The sequence below is a fragment of the Venturia canescens genome, chromosome 4, assembly GCF_019457755.1.
Source record: "Venturia canescens isolate UGA chromosome 4, ASM1945775v1, whole genome shotgun sequence".
Taxonomy (NCBI): domain Eukaryota; kingdom Metazoa; phylum Arthropoda; class Insecta; order Hymenoptera; family Ichneumonidae; genus Venturia; species Venturia canescens.
The window spans coordinates 12936456-12954644 of NC_057424.1; the positions used below are offsets into that span (position 1 = coordinate 12936456).

Below are 18189 nucleotides of genomic sequence, written 5' to 3' on the forward strand. Positions count from 1 at the left end.
ATAAAAAGCATGGAAATACGAATAGAATTTGTGATGAGAAAAAAAATGCTCTGTGCGCAGCAAAAATGAGTAAAATTGAAGCAGCTAAAGAGCATCATTGAAAGATATGAAAAAAATGGGTTTTTCCAATCCTCTGACGACGCGTTGAAGGTTGAATCTGAATAATAAATGACAAATGAGTAAACGCGATAAGAGCGGTGAACAAAAATAGATATTTTTCTTTTCGATTTTGAATTCGGTGTAAATGTACTGGTTACGAAGTTTTGAGGTCGAATAGGGTATTTCCAGTGGTGGGGTCCGCTGGGGCGAGTTGCGCAAGCCCGAGAACGAGAACCCCCCCGTAATCGATAACGGTGCGTAAAGGGAGAAGGCAAGAAATAATATACGATTCTAACACAGACGAACGTCGGGAGAATCTCCCCACGGATTGTGCCTATCACCGCGCGACGATCACTATCACAGCCACGAGTTTGCAGTGTAGTACGTCGCCCCGTTCGTTTATCGAGTCGTCGAGAGTATTCGAAAAACAAATAACGAGGTGGAAGGAGAATTTCCGAAACGATAAATACCACGGGGCTCCGAGTCTTTCCGGCCTTCGAGTCGTTCCGATACAAAAAGCTTTGCATCTCAAAGCTCGCTGGTGGGTGTCATTTACCATGAAGAACTTAGCCCTCGTCGTCGTTTTCGTACTCGTGATTTTTTCACCACCTGGAAAACCCTACACAATTTCTCACAACACGTAAGTTTTTGACATCTTCCGATGCGCATCCTTTTTTTTCATTATCTCGAACGGACGAACGACGCTACTGGACGAGTTTTCTCCGCGTTGGGATACTTCGAATTTCATTATTTTTTTATGAGCTCCGATTGGGTCGCGGGTATTCCCTATGGAATGGACGAGACTTTTGTATTTTTGTTGACGAGTACTGCAGCCTTCCTACGAAAAGCAGAAGGCTTTTCGCCAAGAAGAATTCGTTGCTTGTCAAGTTCCCGCTCCGTTATTAATATCGCTTTTTCTAAAAAAATTCTTCTTCGATTATTTTCGTTTCTCACACCAATTTTAAGGGCTTCCTTCGTCCCCTCGGTTCGTGACGATTTGACGTTATTTCGTTGAATACTTTTCGGACACAGTCGCAGTCTGTGCGAATCGTTGATTGGAAAAGAGCCAACGGTTGAAAGCGATTCGATAAAATCATTTGTTTTTTCTCGTCGAAAGAAAAATACATAATTGAAAACCACGTTGAACTCGTGACTCCGACGTTGTGCGTATCGTTTGTGGAAAAATCGTTGATCAAGAAGAAATTCAATGAACTTTCGTACATAACGAGGTGAATCTATTCAAGGGTGAAAACATGGGCACACAAACTCGGCTTCGAGCTCTCACAGCTCGGCAAATACGTGACGAACGTTGAAAAGTTCAGCGAAAGTTACAAAGCCGCCAAGTTTTTGCCACAAGACGGTAACGACCTTGTTCGAGAAATCGCTAAGAGCATCAAAGCGATGATGGAATCGAAAATATCAGCGATCAAGGTAACCATTTTCTGTATAAATTTACCAGCGTCGATTTCAATCCAAAGTATCAACTTATTCGATCAACTTTCAATTGTGCTTTAATCAAATTACAAATACTCATTAATCGACTGGAATTATTCATACGATTCCAAAAATCACGGACAATTGGGAAAAAATCAAATTCGAGACAAAAAAATCGTAATTCGAGTGACCGATTGAGCGAAAAAATCAAAATTTCAGGAGACCGAGTCGTTGAATTTTTGGACCATTTTTCACTTTCGATTTTCAAAGAATATTCAAATTTTCATGTCGTACTGTCCCTCGAGGGCAAAGGTTATCGTAGCCTCACGATTAATTCTACCCCAATTCTGAACATCTTCACAAAACCATTTTGAAGATAATAAACTTATCTCTCGGACAAGATAGTTGGAGCGACAGGTCGTTCCGCATCTGAAATAACAAAATAATATTAGAAGTGACTTGTTTATGTTCCGCGTTCGATTTACAAATTCTTTTCTTTTACATTTCGATATTTTACGTACCAATTATCATAAAAGTTTACACGTTCGATTACAAATTTACAAAAACCCAAACAAACTCGTTGGAACGATCATTTTTATGAGTATAAAGAGGACAGGCACGATCGGACTTGAAGAGAAATAGAATGATTGAACAAATAAAAAACTTGAAATGATGTTTCAGAGGATTATGGACATTGCCGAGGAGTCGGCCAAGTCCTCGAAAGACGACGATATACCGGAAGACTGGTTATACGTAAACGCGAAAAACAATACGCTCGATTTCACGTTCAGTGCACATTTCGGGGGTGAAGTTAATTTGAACCTTTCGTCGGTGCACGTACCAACGAACGTTTACGACCGTGCCCGGGAGGTGATAAAAGCCATCAAATGGTCGGAGGAGTTGGACCACACGTTCATAAGCAATTTCGACCAAGATCCATCCCTCTCGTGGCAATATTTTGGAAGCGCGACCGGCTTCATGAGACAATTTCCCGGGACGACGTGGACCCCGAAACCCGTCGATCTTTTCGACTGTCGAACACGAGGCTGGTACATCGAGGCGGCCACCAGCCCCAAAGACGTCCTCATACTCGTCGACGTTTCTGGCAGTATGACCGGCAAAAACAAAGAAATTGCCAAACACGTCGTCGACAACATTCTCGATACCCTCGGGAATAACGATTACGTCAATATCATTACGTTCTCCAACGTTACATTAGAGGTGAGACGAGAAACGTTTCGAGTCGGAGAAATCGAGGAAAGGACTGAGCACTTGAATTTTCTACGATTCAATTGCTCAGAAAGTTTGTTCGCCGACCGATGGGTTTGAAAGTGAAAATAAAATTTCACCGGCCACAAAGTCGACGATGATTTGACCGAAAGTAACGAGCGAACAAAATTTCAGGTGGTTCCATGTTTCAACGGCACTCTGGTCCAGGCGAACTTAGCGAATCTTCGTGAACTGAAAGAGGCGATATTAGAACTAAAGACCGACCAAATAGCCAATTTTTCACTAGTACTTAATTACGCGTTCGAGCTATTGGAACAATTTCGCGAAGAGAAGGAAGGAGCGATGTGCAATCAGGCGATAATGTTGGTGACGGACGGCGTACCGTTCAATTTCAAAGAAATATTTCAGCGATACAACTGGCGTGAAAGGCCTGACGAACCCGACAAAGCGGACATGCCGGTTCGAGTCTTCACTTATTTGATCGGCAGAGAGGTCGCCGATGTCAGGGAAGTCAAATGGATGGCTTGCGCCAACAGAGGATATTATGTTCACCTTTCATCTTATCCGGAAGTACGAGAAAAGGTAATTCCAAATATTTTTACTTTGAGAATCAACTCCTCGAGTCCTGAATCTCAAGTCTATGGTTTACTCGATGAATCAACCTCTTCCAAGCCCAATTTTGGGGTTTATGATTTCTGAGTTCCGATTTCCGACTTCTGATTCCTCATTTCCGATTTTTTATTCCTGATCTCTCATTTTTCGTCTCTCATTTCTGTTGATTTCTTGATTAAGATTTCTGTCCGATTTCTGATGACATTCGATCAAATCTTGATGCTCATTTGTAGTTTGAGAGGTATACAGGATTACGTATATGCGTCACTGTTATCACAGTATAGCCGGTTTTTAAACGATTATCCTAACTTATTTATGAGCTGTTTACCTTTGGCGATTTCCCATCAACTTTTCAATCATTTTGAAACAAGTCAAGTGGTATTCAATAAGAAATCGATGAGAAACGCTGCGGAATAACTCTCGGCAGTAACCCCTTTGGCAACTGTGCATTGTCGCTCGATCTGTGGCGACATTTGATGGAGCATTGACATAATAAATATTTGTTTGTAAGGTGCTGAATTACGTGCCCGTAATGGCTCGGCCTTTGGTGCTGAATGGAAAGGACCACCCGACGATTTGGACGCCCGTGTACGCGGACATAACGGATCCAAAAATGGCGGATTGGAAATGGGAGCAGCGTGAGTGCGAGGAGCAGAAGCAGCGTTTCTTCCGTTTTCGAAAGGACAAAAAGTTTTTCGTGGGTGACCAGCGAGACCGTCGTTTCGCTCACAAGCCAAGGAAGTATCACGATTATCACAACGATCTGCAGGAATATCAGTTGATGACGTCGGTTAGCATGCCCGTCTACGATAGGCGGGAGAACGCGGTGAGCGATCGTTAAAAAAAATGAAAAAAAAAAAAGACAGGAAGCACCATTTTTTGTTCTCGAATAACAATTCGAATCGTTAACAAAACCGACGGCCATTTGCATGTGTGAAAGAGTGACTCAAAAAACACAAATTTTTTGTCGTGCGTTAGCGATGTAATTGTGACGGATTCATTTCTTTTTTTTTTGCTCTCTCTCTCTCTCTCTCTCTCTCTCTCTCTCTCTCTCTCTCTCTCTCTCTCTCTCAACCGCGGGAAAAATCCTTGATGTATTCTCTCGTTGTCGTTGATGTTATTTTTTCTATTCCCGAGGCTAATTAAAATTTCAGGGATCGGAAAATAGTGTCAGAGACACTTTTGGTCAGAGCAGTACACACTTTTATCGATTTTTCTTTAAGCCACGTTATATTCGAGCGATCTTTTTCGTTGCGATCCTAAACGAAACGACAAAGAAATGAGATATTATTTTAACAAACCGACTCTCGCTTCAAGGATTATCGAAGATCATGTCCTCTTGGTTTTAAGTTCGTATTTGTTCACAGAACATCACTGAGCAGGTGCTGATAAAGGAGGCCTACTGGGTTACACAGACAAGAGAGGTTGGCAGCCAAAACAAAAAAAAAACAATCATTACACACACACACACATATACACGTACACGTACACATATACAAACAGAGCAAAGAGCTAAAGCAACTTTGTTTCATAATATGCATATAGATTTAAACTAAAATAAACCCTCGTTAATGGGAACCTTGATTGCAGTTGTTTAAAAATTAAATCGAGTATTCACGTAGTTTTGAAAGGGAATTTATGTTTTCGTGAAATTGGAATTTTTTCATTTACCCGGTGCTCGGAATTGTTTGAAAATGAAACTCGAATTATTGCTGATTTTATATTTCTCATATTTCGATAGTTCGAGGATCTTGAATCGTTGTTTCACTCGGTCGTTCGTTCGATCACTAAATCATAATCGAACTATAGTTCTCCCCTCGAAATCGTCAATCTTATGGATAAAATAATTTTTTTAGATCAAATCGCGATCAAACACTTCGCGGATACTCGATTTTTTTTATAGGCGCCTCCGATAAATTAGTTTATCTTAACGTAGCCGACGGCCATGCAAGTCCCGAGAGAGCCTCCAATTAGCAGGCATGAAATTACACGAAATTCTTTTTTCGCATCCCGAGGCTCCGACAATATCCCCTTCAATATTTTCTCAACGAAAATATTTACGTTGATGGCAAATGGCGATTCGTTTAAAAATAGGAACTAACCGACTCGCCGCGCGGATCACTATTTGCGACACACTTTTGCCTCGGATCTTGAGCTTTTGCCACCTCGGGCTACAAGATCGACGGAACGATACTCATTTTTCGATTTTCTCTCATACGTAAGAGCGCGAAAAAAATCTTGCGGTTCAATTCTCTCGATTCGTTCTGTGAAAATTCTATCGAAGCTTCCTAACTCGAAGAAAATTCGTGAAAAATGTTTTTTACTTTTGGACTTAATTGAATAATTATAAAATTGTAAATGACTCGAAAAAAAAAAGATTTTCGATGATATTCATCGAGTTTTCATGACTCATATTCGCCCACAATTTTACTTTCCACAGTGATTTTTTTCTCGGCTTCGATGAGAGAAATCGAGTGCAAGGGAAAAAAGAGGGAACTTCGGTCGTCGGTTACATCGTACGAACCCCCATTTTTTTCAATCATTTGTTTGAGGTCTACGCTCGTTCTTCTCGTATTTTATTATAAGTTCGATTATTTAGGTAGGTTTTGTCTTTAGGTTATATATATATAATTTAACGATAAATTAGTAAGAGAAGCGCTCTTCTTGACGAGTAGTAAAAGGTCCTGCCCCGTCCGCCCGCCTGTTGGATTGTCATAAAGCAAATATTGAATAATGCGTCCTCGTTACGGTTTGCCGATACGAAACATCGGAAGTTTTTAATGCTCGTTGTTGCAGCGATTCGTACGAATTGAGATACCAAATAAGCAAATCCTCCCCCGAATTCACCGTTATCGAGTATGAAGATTAAAAGAACATTTTGTTGGTTGTTAGAACATTATATTTGTGATATGCATTATTCGAATGAAAAAATCCTTCCAATTGACATTCCATTTGAAGCGACACAAAAAACCATCATTTTTCATCATTTTATCATTTTTTTATTTTCTCTCTCTTTTTCTTTCTGCATTAACTTCAAATCGAAGATATCACGATTCCTCGAGCGTCTTTCATATTCGAATGGTGTAAATCTCGATTAGTCATGAAGTTAGATGGGTAGTCAATTGACGAAAGCAGTTTTGCAGCCCTTTCCTCTCCAAAGTCAGCCTCGGAGTCGTTCAAAAATCATCAACATCTCAAGTCACTTTCTACCAATTTTTTAATTTGTTCCCCCCCCCCCCCCTCCCTCCCTCCCTCCATCTCAATTCAGAACAATACGCGAAAAATATAATGAAAAAATCAATGCACGCTAATGGATTCCATCGATCGGAATACTGATTCCAACGAAAGATCGTTGCGATAAAAATTCATGAAAAACGACTGAATTTTTGTAGAGGAAATGTTTGTTAAAACCGAAAAAAATGTACGAACATGAATAATATTAAAATTTAGGATAGTTCGTGCAAACAATGTATTTAAATACATATAGATACATAAATATGGATTTGCAAATATATCTATATATGTATATGGAATATTAATGAGATCGTAGTGCGTTATAGCAACGTAAAAACGTACGAGAGTGAATAATTTAAAGAGTTATCATTATTATTATTATTATTATTATTGTTATTGTAATTATTGCTATTATTATGGTAAAGATTAATGATTTTATTGAAACGCTAGATCGTGAGTATTAGAAAAAGTCATTATGTCATAGCATTGTTAATAAAAAGGTAGTACGCTTTGGGTAATGCGACTTGAAGAATTAACATATTTTTATCGCATCCGAATATTTTGATTTTTTCGTTTCTGTCAACTATCGTAAAAATGATTGAATTTTCATTGATTTGAAACATTTGATTATTATTTTATTCACTTATTTGATTGAATTAATGTACCTCCTGGTCTCAACACGACTATCGTTTTACAGACTAGAATAGCCGATCTCCTGGGAGTCGCCGGGACCGATGTACCTATCAAGGAAATACAGAAACTCATGGCACCCCACAAGGTCAATATTTAAAGCAAATTGAGCTTTGCGAGCACAGTGCTGAACAAGGCTGGAATTATTCTTCACTTGGTACAAGTGAAGAAGTTTCGTTTTGCAGCGATTCAATGACGCTTCTCTTGTTACAGCTCGGTGTCAATGGCTATGCCTTCATCGTGACCAACAACGGTTACGTGCTCATTCATCCTGACCTCAGGCCAGTGGTTAGTTCGAATGTTTCCTCGCTCTACGTACATCAATGACAACAGAAAAACTCAATCTTGTTCCCCGATCTGATTCTAGTTCGAAGGGATCTTGAAACCTTCGTACAACAGTGTCGACATGGCCGAGGTCGAACTCATGGATCTCGGCAAAGGTCCGAGAGACTTCGACGAAGGAATTCTCTCGGTAAGATTCTCTCGCTTGATCGAACCGTTCGATCGGTCCACTCAACATTTTCGACATTCGATTTTTAACCTCTGCTCTCATTTTACACGAATTTCAGCTTCGCGATGACGTGATCAACCAAACTCCCGGTAGCGCTACCCTTTTCACGAAATACCACTACGACAATATGGTTAGTTAACATTTTCACATTTACTCGATCCTATTCGTTCATTTTCACACCAAACACTCTTTTGAATTCAGAAATTTTCGATTATACGAAAATGAAAAAATCCCAAGTTCGTTGAAGCTTCAGCATCAGTTCTGCTGAATAACTGAAAAGCTATTTTGCACTTCAGAAAAGAGTTGGAAGGATGAAAAGAAAATACGATTACCGAGGTATCGAGAGTACGCCCTTCACCGTCGTGGTCAGCCTACCGGAGCACGGTCACGCGGGAAGTTATCGGGTCAAAGCCGAAGAAGAGATTCATCGCTCTACGGTCGAAGGTATGTAAAATTTTGAATTCTCTTAAGACAATACGTTCATCACCGACAGCAGGCAGGAAATAAAAATCATAGAAATTCAATCATTTCGCTAGAATAACCGCAAAAATGAGAAATCACGGGGTCGAGCGCTCACTTTTTTCTCTCGAATTCTCTCAATTTTTATCGCGCTTCGACGACGATGTATACGAAAATTAGCATATCGAGAAATACCCAACGGACGAGATCGACACTTGCAACGTATGGAGACCACACGCCACGAACGTATCGTTTATTTTCACCCGGGAAAACTATCCTGATCCTTGACACCATCGAGAAAAATCGTTTCACAAGAAACCAAATTTTATCAAAACCCGTTGAAAATCCCGAGAGCTTTAAGCAAAATATTGAATCAGCAATTATTCGAGATAATTCATTGGCCAACTAAGAGTAGTTCGATATCTTTTTTTATTGACGTCTAAAATTATCGTAATTTGTGTTACTTCGTTAACGCTTTTCTCAACATTTCCATTCGATTGTGAAATTTCCTGATGAATTCTTCCACCAACGAGTTCAAATCTCGTCAGGAGTTTTGAAAGAGGTTTTTTCAAGAGTTCAATGGCAAATCAATGGAAGGCCAGTAATTTCTCCCCCATTACATATCCTTCGATAGTCGCGCTGAGACTATCGAAACTATCGAGAAAAATAGGAGAATACTCTAAATTTTTTTTCTACTTGTCAAACAATTAATGTTCTTTAGAACAGTGGTCAAAAAATAAAAAAAAAAAAATTATTTTCTTCCCTACCGTCGGGTAGAGTGAGACTTTCTCTCACTGCGCGACTAAAATCGGTTAGTATTCGGCAGTGTGTGATGAGGTCAGCAAAAAGCGTGACACAGGAATTGGCTATGAGAGAATCTCTCGTCAAGCGATTAACGAACGTTGGCGAGGTAGCGCGACGATCGAAGGGTTAAGGCAGTCCATACACGAAACAATTTTTTTAAGAAAGTCTTGAAATTTAGGCAGAGCTTAAGGGTGAATGATACAAAAGTCGAAATAATTAGAAATTGATCAAATTTGGTGATAATGTTCTTCAACATCAAGTGCGAAAACACAAATTTTTTCAAAATTTTCTTCTGTTTAGTTATCGAGTAATTACGCATTAAAGCAGATTTCTTATGCCCGGAATGTATACCTATATATATGGAAACGCTATGCTTATACACGTGAACTTTAGTGATCAATTACTCGACAACTGTACAGAAGAAAAATCTTAAAAAATTTGTATTGTCAAATTTGGCACTAAAGAATATGTTCACCAAATTTTATAAAATTCTGATCATTTTGAATTTTTTTATGTTTTTAGCATGGTTTAGCATGGCAACATTGTATCGCCTGTGCAATATATCCTTAACGCATGTCAAATTTTAAGGAGCTCGTCTTATTGGTTATCTAGATAAGCGTGTTTAAAAATGAAGAAAAAATATGCACAGGTTTTTAGGGACTATGGGTAAAAAATCGTTTATCTTCCCATACAGCGAATGAACGCTTCCTACGAAGTTTATGAAAAACGTGCACAATAACAATGAAGTATACAGCGAAGGTTTGGGATAAAATTCGAGAAGATTGTCTTGCTAGTAATAAAGATATATTACGTTAAAGATTTGCTCACATTTGCTTATTTCGGCATTTTGTTTCTTCTTGGCTTGGCCCATTCCTGTCTTTTTATCAATATTTTTTTCTCGATTCATTTCTCGTTGTGTTTTCCCTTTGGGCTTTTTTACATAAAAACTATAGCATTTTAGGCAAGGACGAATGAAATTTGGGGTTCGGTCAGTGATGGATCCCCGATTTTATTGATTAACGACTTGTAATTTCATTCGCCAAAAGATAAGTTGAAAAAATGTATTTACAATTTCGAATTAACAACTCTGACATTAATTTAAAGTGATAATATCTTCAATTAGGAAGTGAAAATTGGTCCAATTTAGAGAGCCATAAAATACGATCAAAGGGAGAAATTTATAGATTATTTAAAAAATGGTGAAAAAAGATTTTGTTGCGCAACAATCGAGTGTGAAAAGAGATAGTGTCGAAGCAATTTTTCTCGATGGTTGAACCAGAATGACGGCAGTTATTAATATTGTTTCGTAACGGGATCGAGGTTCGAGTATCTCCGCAACAGTCTCGTTCGCTAAAAGCTTTCATGACATTCATTCAGCGACTCTTAATTTCGTACGAATCGAATTATCGCAGGTAAAATTGTGACAGACTACTTCGCGGACAGTAACTGGCGGGTGCATCCGGACTGGGACTATTGCAAGTAAGTTTACGTCAAAGATGAAAACGAAAGAATTTTTGGAGGATAAAATATTGTAAAGAAACTGAATGGAGCTCGACGGTAATACGAAGAGAGATATTTTGTCATTGAATATTCGTCGACCCGGCAGATACCACTACGAGGGTGAGCACAAGTTCAACTCCTCGGAGAGGCAGCTCCTGCATTTTTTGGAGCGAACCCGCCAGCCGGGCTGGAAATGGATCGAGAGCAGGCAGCGATCCCAACCGCCCGAGCATTCTGCCGCAAATTCTTCGGGTTCCGAACACAGTAAGCCTAAACAAACCCAACCAAACCCGAGCAAATGTGAATAATTTATTGATCGATTCGACATTGAAAAAAAGTGAAAAAATTCTTATCCCTCGCCAAAATTTGCCGACAAACTATGAAAGCTTTCAGATATAACCGGAAGCAGCGCAATTACACTTCGCCCCGTTTCCCTCCCCCCTCCCCCGAGAGACTAAGCGAATTGTGACGAAGCACGAATAACGAATTTTTTCACTTTACCCACCGGTCCTTCGAGTCTCACCGTGTAAACCTGATTTTTTCATATACCCAGCGACTCCAACCCCGGACAAGAATTCCTACTTTTGCGATCGAAGTTTGCTCCAGAGTTTGGTTTTCGACGCAAAGGTAACCGCGTGGTTCGCGAACATCAACACCACCCGCGAGGAGAAGGGGTGAGCATTAGAAAGTTTTCGTTAACTGGCCCTGCTCCGGGGACGATCTCATGTGAAAGGGTCTCAAAAGTAAAAATAACAGTAAAACAAAAAAACAAAGAGGAAACGAAAAAATTTGGTCTTCGTTACGTCTGACACGGAAACTCACTCTCATATATTTTCTATACACGTATACAAAAAATATATAATTTATCAAATGTATATGATGAACGTCGTCACGATTTAGCCCACTTTCGTCACACGCACGATCGATTTCGTATTTTTTTTCTTCTTATTTTTCTAACGTACTATCGTTTCTCTTTATCTTCATGCTCTTATTACATTATTTTTATTACTATTATTACGATTATTATAATTATATTATGATTGTTATGATTATCATTATTGTCGTTATCATGATTGTTGAATCGTCGTTTTTGCGTTTGTCGCACAGTTGTTAAAACGGTGATAGTCGTGATGCACCTGTTCCTTTTTACTAATATACTTGACCACTTTGACGCCATGCAGACCTTTAGCTAGGCTGATGAACCTCCTGCCCAGGTAACGCCATCACATCTGCACCTTACGTTTCTTAGAAAATAATAATACTTTATTATATTCTACTTCATTCGTGTCTCGTTATCGAAATGTCTGTCCGGAGCCTCTTTCCTCGTTTATCGAGCCGGTCCTCCGGCCACTCGATTCGTCACGCCACTTCCCCCTCCCTCGTCACTCTTTCCGTCCCATGCAGTCGTTTTTCTATCCTCCCGCGATCAATCGTTTTATCTTTCTCACACATGATTTTTGCACCTAGATTCTCTTTGTATTTTGAGTTTTAAAAACGAGTTTGAGAAAGAAGAAAAAACCTTGGAGCCTTGCCACCGCGGGGGGGGGGGCGATGCGAAAATCCTTTTTTTTCACAGGAACGAACGAGAAATATTCCGCCACGATTTTTGACAGTTTCATCACAGCAGATTCTAACACAAATTAGTTTCAATACGTTTTTACAACGCTTCTGTCGATTGATCAATTATTTTCAATTTTTAACGAGCATTTGGACAGAAAAAAATATATAAGTTCGACGGCATATATCGAACGAGCGATCCACTCTTCACAACTTGACACATTAAAATGAAGAAATTTGAGAGGTCTAGCGAGCCTGATCAATGCTGCGATAAAATAACATGCATTTTTCTACGAACATTTTTTTTCTTTCGATCCACCATTTTTGTGGACAAATATTCACGATGCTTTTCGACCCAAATTTTTGACTTTCATCAACGATATTCAAAATCTATAGAATTTCAAAATCGATAGAATTTCGTTGGTACGATTGAAAATATTGTTGAATTTTTTCCACGCGCAGTGCAGCCACCTGACAACACTTTTGTGTATCATTCAGGAAAGAGTTTCAACAACGCTTCGGCTTCACCCTCGCCTTCATGGCAACTCACAGCGGTCTCACTAGATGGCAAGATTTCAACGTCGACAACGACACGACACCGCTCGCTCATCATTTCAGCAATCTTTATTCGCGCGCCATCGACGAAATTTGGTACAAACGGGCAGTCGAACACAACTATCTTCAGCCTGACAGCTTCGTGTTTTCTGTGCCGATCGATGACGCCGGTGCAGATAATACAACACTCGTGACTGCCAGCAGAGCTATTTTCATTGGTAATTAACAAATTTCGTTGCAAATCATTCTGGCTAAAAGTCGATTCCTCACTGGGCATGAAAACTACTTCGATCTTCGTATCTTCGATTTTTTTATCGAAAAAGTCAAAGTTAGAGCTCTCAATTATTATTGAACGTCTTCGTATTACGAATTTTTCTTCAAATTCATTTTCAAGTAGGAACAATAATTATTAGCCTGTCAAACGAATAAATTGACGAATGGATTTTAGGTGACGAGAAAAAGAAAGCCCCAGTCGCGGTGGTCGGTTTCCAATTCCAACACACCGCACTCCAGGGCCTTTTTCAAAGTATAACTTTCAGTTGCGACAAAAATAATAACTGCGAAAATAATTGCTTCAACGACTCCTTGGCTTGTTATCTCGTCGATAACAATGGTTACATCGTCGTTGCTGAGGCCGTTTCGGACGCTGGCAAATTTTTTGGAGAGGTTAGAGGACCTGTCATGGCAAGGATGGTAGAGGAGGGAATTTTCGACAAAATTCGTATTTTCGATTATCAAGCGGTCTGCTACAGAAATACTCAAACATCTAACGATGGCACGATACTTTTTACGGTGAGTTATTATCACCAGTTTTACAATAAAACAGAATTTGAACGGCGCTCAGCCTCTAGGAATTTATTTCCAGTTGATTATTTGACAGCTCGCATTTCTGTGTTTTTATTCTTTATAACAGTTTTTTCAACGAGATTTTACGATAATTTCAATAACGATGCTTCATCGTGCAATACAAAAACTCAATTTTTCTGTCACAAAATTCAGATTTTGTCGTTTGTAGTTTTTTTTTTTGAAAATTTTCACCTTCTCGGCATCAAAAAATGATTGAATGTAAAGAAAATAAAGTAATTATGGAGGGCCAAAGTAATCGTCTCGAATGTGCTAACGCTTTTTTCGGTCGGCCAGCCATGGAAAACAATGCAGAGAACGTTCTCATGGATAATGAGCCACATTGTGTGGACATGGGCGAAAATGGGCTTGTGGGAGAGCGACTATACTTACGCTTGGCCTGATCCGAGCGAGGAAGAAGGTTCTGCTCAGAACCACTACGACAATGATGACAAATCTTCCGAGTCCGGTTCCGGTGGGGACAAAGCGTTTTTGCAGAAAAACGTTTTTCTCAACAAAACGAAACGACAATCGTGCGACAAAGAGGTTAGTTTTGTTGTTGTTTCATTTTTTCTTACACGAAATATCGACCCGATTCAACCCGACGGGATTAAAGACGCGCTCATTTCATTGGGCTCGCCATTTTTCATCTGAATTGCACAAAAAACAAATATGGACGTTTTTTTTCTTTCGTAAATTCCGATCTTCACGTGTGAATGGTTCAGAACTCCGCCACCAGAGTTGCGCTCAAAGCGCACGCGCCGAGCTCCGCGCAGAGATTTCACAATTAGTATACTTTTTTCTCGACAGGTTTATTTATATCTTTTGAGAAATGGAACAACGAGAGAGTACGATGTGGATTACGATTCGACGAGGGGTTGCGATCGCCCTTTCGTCGTGCAACCAGTGAGTTTCAGTAACTTGTTGTTGGTCGTGGTAGACACGAATTGTCCAGACACAGCAGAGCCTTCGTTGTCCGTGGAGCCCGAGGAGGTTTTATATCCGAACACCACATTGGCGTGCCAAAAAGCGATGAACGAGCTGAGACGCCAGAGGCCGCATTCGTGCATAAGAAATCACACGCGCGAAAGCGAAATAAAAGATCGTTGCGGGGACGCCTCGTCCTTTGGACCGAACGTTAATCTGCTCGCACTCATGATTATCGTTCTAGCACTCGCGATTTCGAGGATAGGACAAAATTAAGGCGATAATAACAACAAACGAAGCAAAACAAAAACAACCTTTTTCATCTCAAAATTAGCTAAGTTTACGAATGAAATATTGAGGTTATATTTAGTACGTGACAAACGGCTGATTGCGGTAGATATTCGTACTAGCGAGTGACACCTGGTGGCTGAAATTTGTACTTGAAGTAAAAACTAAAACAATCGTGTATAAATAGGAAATGAAAACAAAAAAAAAACAAAAATAATATGAACGCTCCTCCCGTAAACTTCTCTTCGTACATATTTCGATTCAAAAACTATTTACAAATGTGAATAACTCTGTTACGGAAAAGTCCACAATATGCTGCCATCGATTGCTGTTAATTCCTCGCCGTCTGTTACACCGTCAAAAAAGACTTTTAACGGTTTTTTACTATATAAAAATATTGTTTCCTTTGAAAATAATGTTTTTGTACTCAAAGTTCCACTGCAGAAATCATTCGAAAATCACATTAGCCAGTTTTATTTGAACGTTGATTATCTTTTTGAGGTTCAAGCCTCAAGACTAAATTGTACTGCTCTCTCGCACTGGTCTTTTGGACGTAGCGAATATAATTATTGTAAATTATTTTCAAGCTCTTAAGTATTGTTAATTATTACTATTTTTTGCAGTTAGTTTTATTCCAGCTGTTTTCACAATCCAAGCAATTTCGATCGATTCATTTTTTTCTTCCAATATCGGAGCTAAAGTCAAACTACTCAAAAAATGTCTACATTTCGACAAGAGAGCAAAAAACACTGAGCGAAAAAGGACGTAAAAAACGATTTTTTTTACTTCAATGCAGACTTTAATGAGTTTTTAATTATAGTTGGCGAATTACTGTTGCGCTTCCGTTATCGCGAACTTTCCGTGATAACTCGAACAATCGTTTTTTCTCCTTCCAACGTTAGTGACGTGCATCGCGATCGGGACACGGTAAAGTAACTGAAAAACTTGTGACACGCCCATTTCAAAACCAGGATAATTTCTACGCTTTCTACTCGAAAATAATATTCCCAAACATTTGGCAAAACGAACTATGGACGACTAAATAAATTCTTGTGACACCTCAACCCACTGGAGAGGTAGTAATCGAAAGAATGACATTGATTTTTCAGTTTTATTCATGACGCAATAAAATTATGACGCGATTGAAATTTTTGACGAGACATTATCGACGTTGGCATTATTTTCGAGTGAGTAAAGTTTCAATTTTTCAGAATCCCAATTACTAACCCTTCTCATCATCGGCGTGGTTTCATCGAACATCATTAATTGATACATAGCAGTGAAAGTTTATATCGTTGAAATAAAAAAAAAAAACAAAGGCTCGTTGGCTTCTTCGAGATACTCGGACACACTGAGCTAAATAAAGTATCTGTATCAACGAAATAGCACTGTTCTGCTGAAAAATTTCTATCGTTTCAAATATTTAATGAAGATAAAAATAGAGGAATTTCTTTACCCTCCAACGAAACTTTACTGTCACAATGGGGGACACAAGAAGAGAGAGAGAGAGAGGAGAGAAAGAGAAGGATCGTGCACGATCGTGGGCCACTGTGGGCATAATTAAATAAAGTTTCCACCTTAATTAGATAGAAGATTGTACAGGATGTCAATACGAGATAACTGCGGTATCCACAAGAGTTGTGAAAATTGTATATTTTTTCAATCGCAAGATATCAATGATATGATAGAAGGGATTAAGGAAGTTCAAGCGATATATACATAGGATTATCCATACGAAAAATACATTAGATTTTATTATTCCAAGTTAATAAATTGAATTTTGTTGAACAGCGCTTAATTATGTGTGAAAAATTTGGAGAGGTTTCACCGTCTGGTAATCGAGATATTCATTGACAGGTTAAACATGGGCTCTTATGGAAACTTTCAAAAAATTGCGAGCTCAACAATAAATATCTCAATTTCGAGACGGTGAATCATCGACATATTCCGTCAGAAGTTTAATACTGCCTTAAGCTTTTTGTTTAAAAAACTTGATTGTGCGCAGTTGGAAAATAATTTTTTCATAAGATACGCTTGAACCTCTTTAACGCGATTTCTGCATTTTATTGCGTACAATGTTCGCAACTCTGAAAAAAGAAACAACAATAATGAAGTAAATGACGTTTTATAATATAAATAATACGATGAAAAATAAAAAAAAAAAAAGAAAGCAAAGAAAAGCGTAAAAATATCGACGAATGCTGTGAAGTTCTATGTTTCACTTGTTTATTTTATTACGAGATTAAATAAATATATAAATAATATATATTATTGGATTAAATGAATACGAGAAAAACAAGTGTGATTAATTGGATTGAAAAATAGCAGGAATGTCACAAATTTCATAACTCGAAGCCCAACGAAGGATGAAAAAACGACGATAAAATTACTAAGGATGAGGGTGAACGAAATTTGCCGATTTAACGAAAAATTTCGAGATTCTTAAACGAAATTCGTATTCCCTAACAGGATTTACAAATGCCGTAACTGAAAAACAAACAAATTTTCAATATCCAAAAAGTTTGCATGTGAGAGACTAAAGCTCGTGAATGAATAATATTGTACAAAAAGGTTTGACGAAAGAACATAAAGAAAGATATTGAAAACATGAAAAGAAGATGAGAAAGTATCGAAACGTCAAGGAACACTCCGGTTCGGTTAAACCCGATGAATGTGTAAGTGAAATTGTATGTGTATCATAGAAATCCGCCAATACAATTTCATTAGTACTTCGATTTTAAATAAACAAGCGTTAATTACATCTAGATAGGATTTTATAATAGCGAAAAATTCATGAGGAGCAAAACACATTACTTTATATATTACCAAAAATACGCATAAGAAAACGCTATATTTACATATGTATATGTTTATATCGAGTATTGAAAAGTCACAGGATGCCATTGGACCGATCATGAAAATTCTTTTTCCCCACAAATCTTTTCAATCATTTCAAATTTTATGATGGAAAAACTTGATTTTGAACAAACGAGTGTTATTCCATAATTTGATCGATTTACCCCCACTTTTAGAATAAAATTCTATGCAAAATATCAAGGCACGTTGTGCAAGAATTTCCATACTCGAGGAAACTATTTTAAATTATAAAACTTTGAATAAACACTTCCCTCGAGGCACAGTCACCCTCGTGGCTTTCCAATACTTGTTTTAGTAATGATGAAGTACTCATGTTCTCACACCTCACAAGCATATTGTAAATCGACCCGACTCTCTCAAGATAATCGTCGTTTGTTCGCAACATTTGCAGATTTATCATAAAGTTAATTTTTATAAATTAATGTAATATATATAAGGGACATAATTGTGTGCCTTCCGTTTAAAAGCATACGGCACGCGGTTGAACGAAAAATCTTGTTGTATGTTTTTCAATAAATTATTAAATCCTACTGTTTACAATATTTCGTACAGCTTTTTTCTTCTCCACT

At 38.5% G+C, this 18189-nt stretch overlaps 1 protein-coding gene across 7 annotated transcripts; it reads left to right on the plus strand.

Moving 5' to 3' along the window:
• Positions 1–411: 411 nt before the first annotated feature.
• stj (straightjacket) lies at positions 412–18162 on the plus strand. Of its 7 annotated transcripts, none has more exons than XM_043417986.1 (19): positions 412–739; positions 1344–1530; positions 2215–2754; positions 2938–3345; positions 3887–4201; positions 4743–4799; positions 7307–7387; positions 7513–7587; positions 7667–7771; positions 7869–7940; positions 8107–8254; positions 10486–10552; positions 10680–10873; positions 11127–11247; positions 11755–11787; positions 12629–12903; positions 13134–13477; positions 13826–14074; positions 14339–18162. In XM_043417986.1, the coding sequence occupies exons 1-19, from the start codon at positions 657–659 to the stop codon at positions 14729–14731; spliced, it is 3747 nt and encodes a 1248-aa protein (XP_043273921.1). In that variant the 5' UTR covers positions 412–656; the 3' UTR covers positions 14732–18162. The 7 variants fall into 7 exon arrangements, with proteins under 7 accessions (XP_043273921.1, XP_043273924.1, XP_043273922.1 ...); XM_043417989.1 differs by having other exon boundaries at positions 10680–10837; XM_043417987.1 differs by having other exon boundaries at positions 10501–10552.
• The last annotated feature ends 27 nt before the right edge of the window (positions 18163–18189 follow it).

Bases quoted from the DNA above. Each gene is read 5' to 3' on its own strand.
- stj (XM_043417986.1), top strand. From the start codon at position 657: ATGAAGAACTTAGCCCTCGTCGTCGTTTTCGTACTCGTGATTTTTTCA. The intron at 740-1,343 runs GTAAGTTTTTGA...AATCTATTCAAG, and splicing joins TACACAATTTCTCACAACAC to GGTGAAAACATGGGCACACA. The intron at 8,255-10,485 runs GTATGTAAAATT...GAATTATCGCAG, and splicing joins TCATCGCTCTACGGTCGAAG to GTAAAATTGTGACAGACTAC.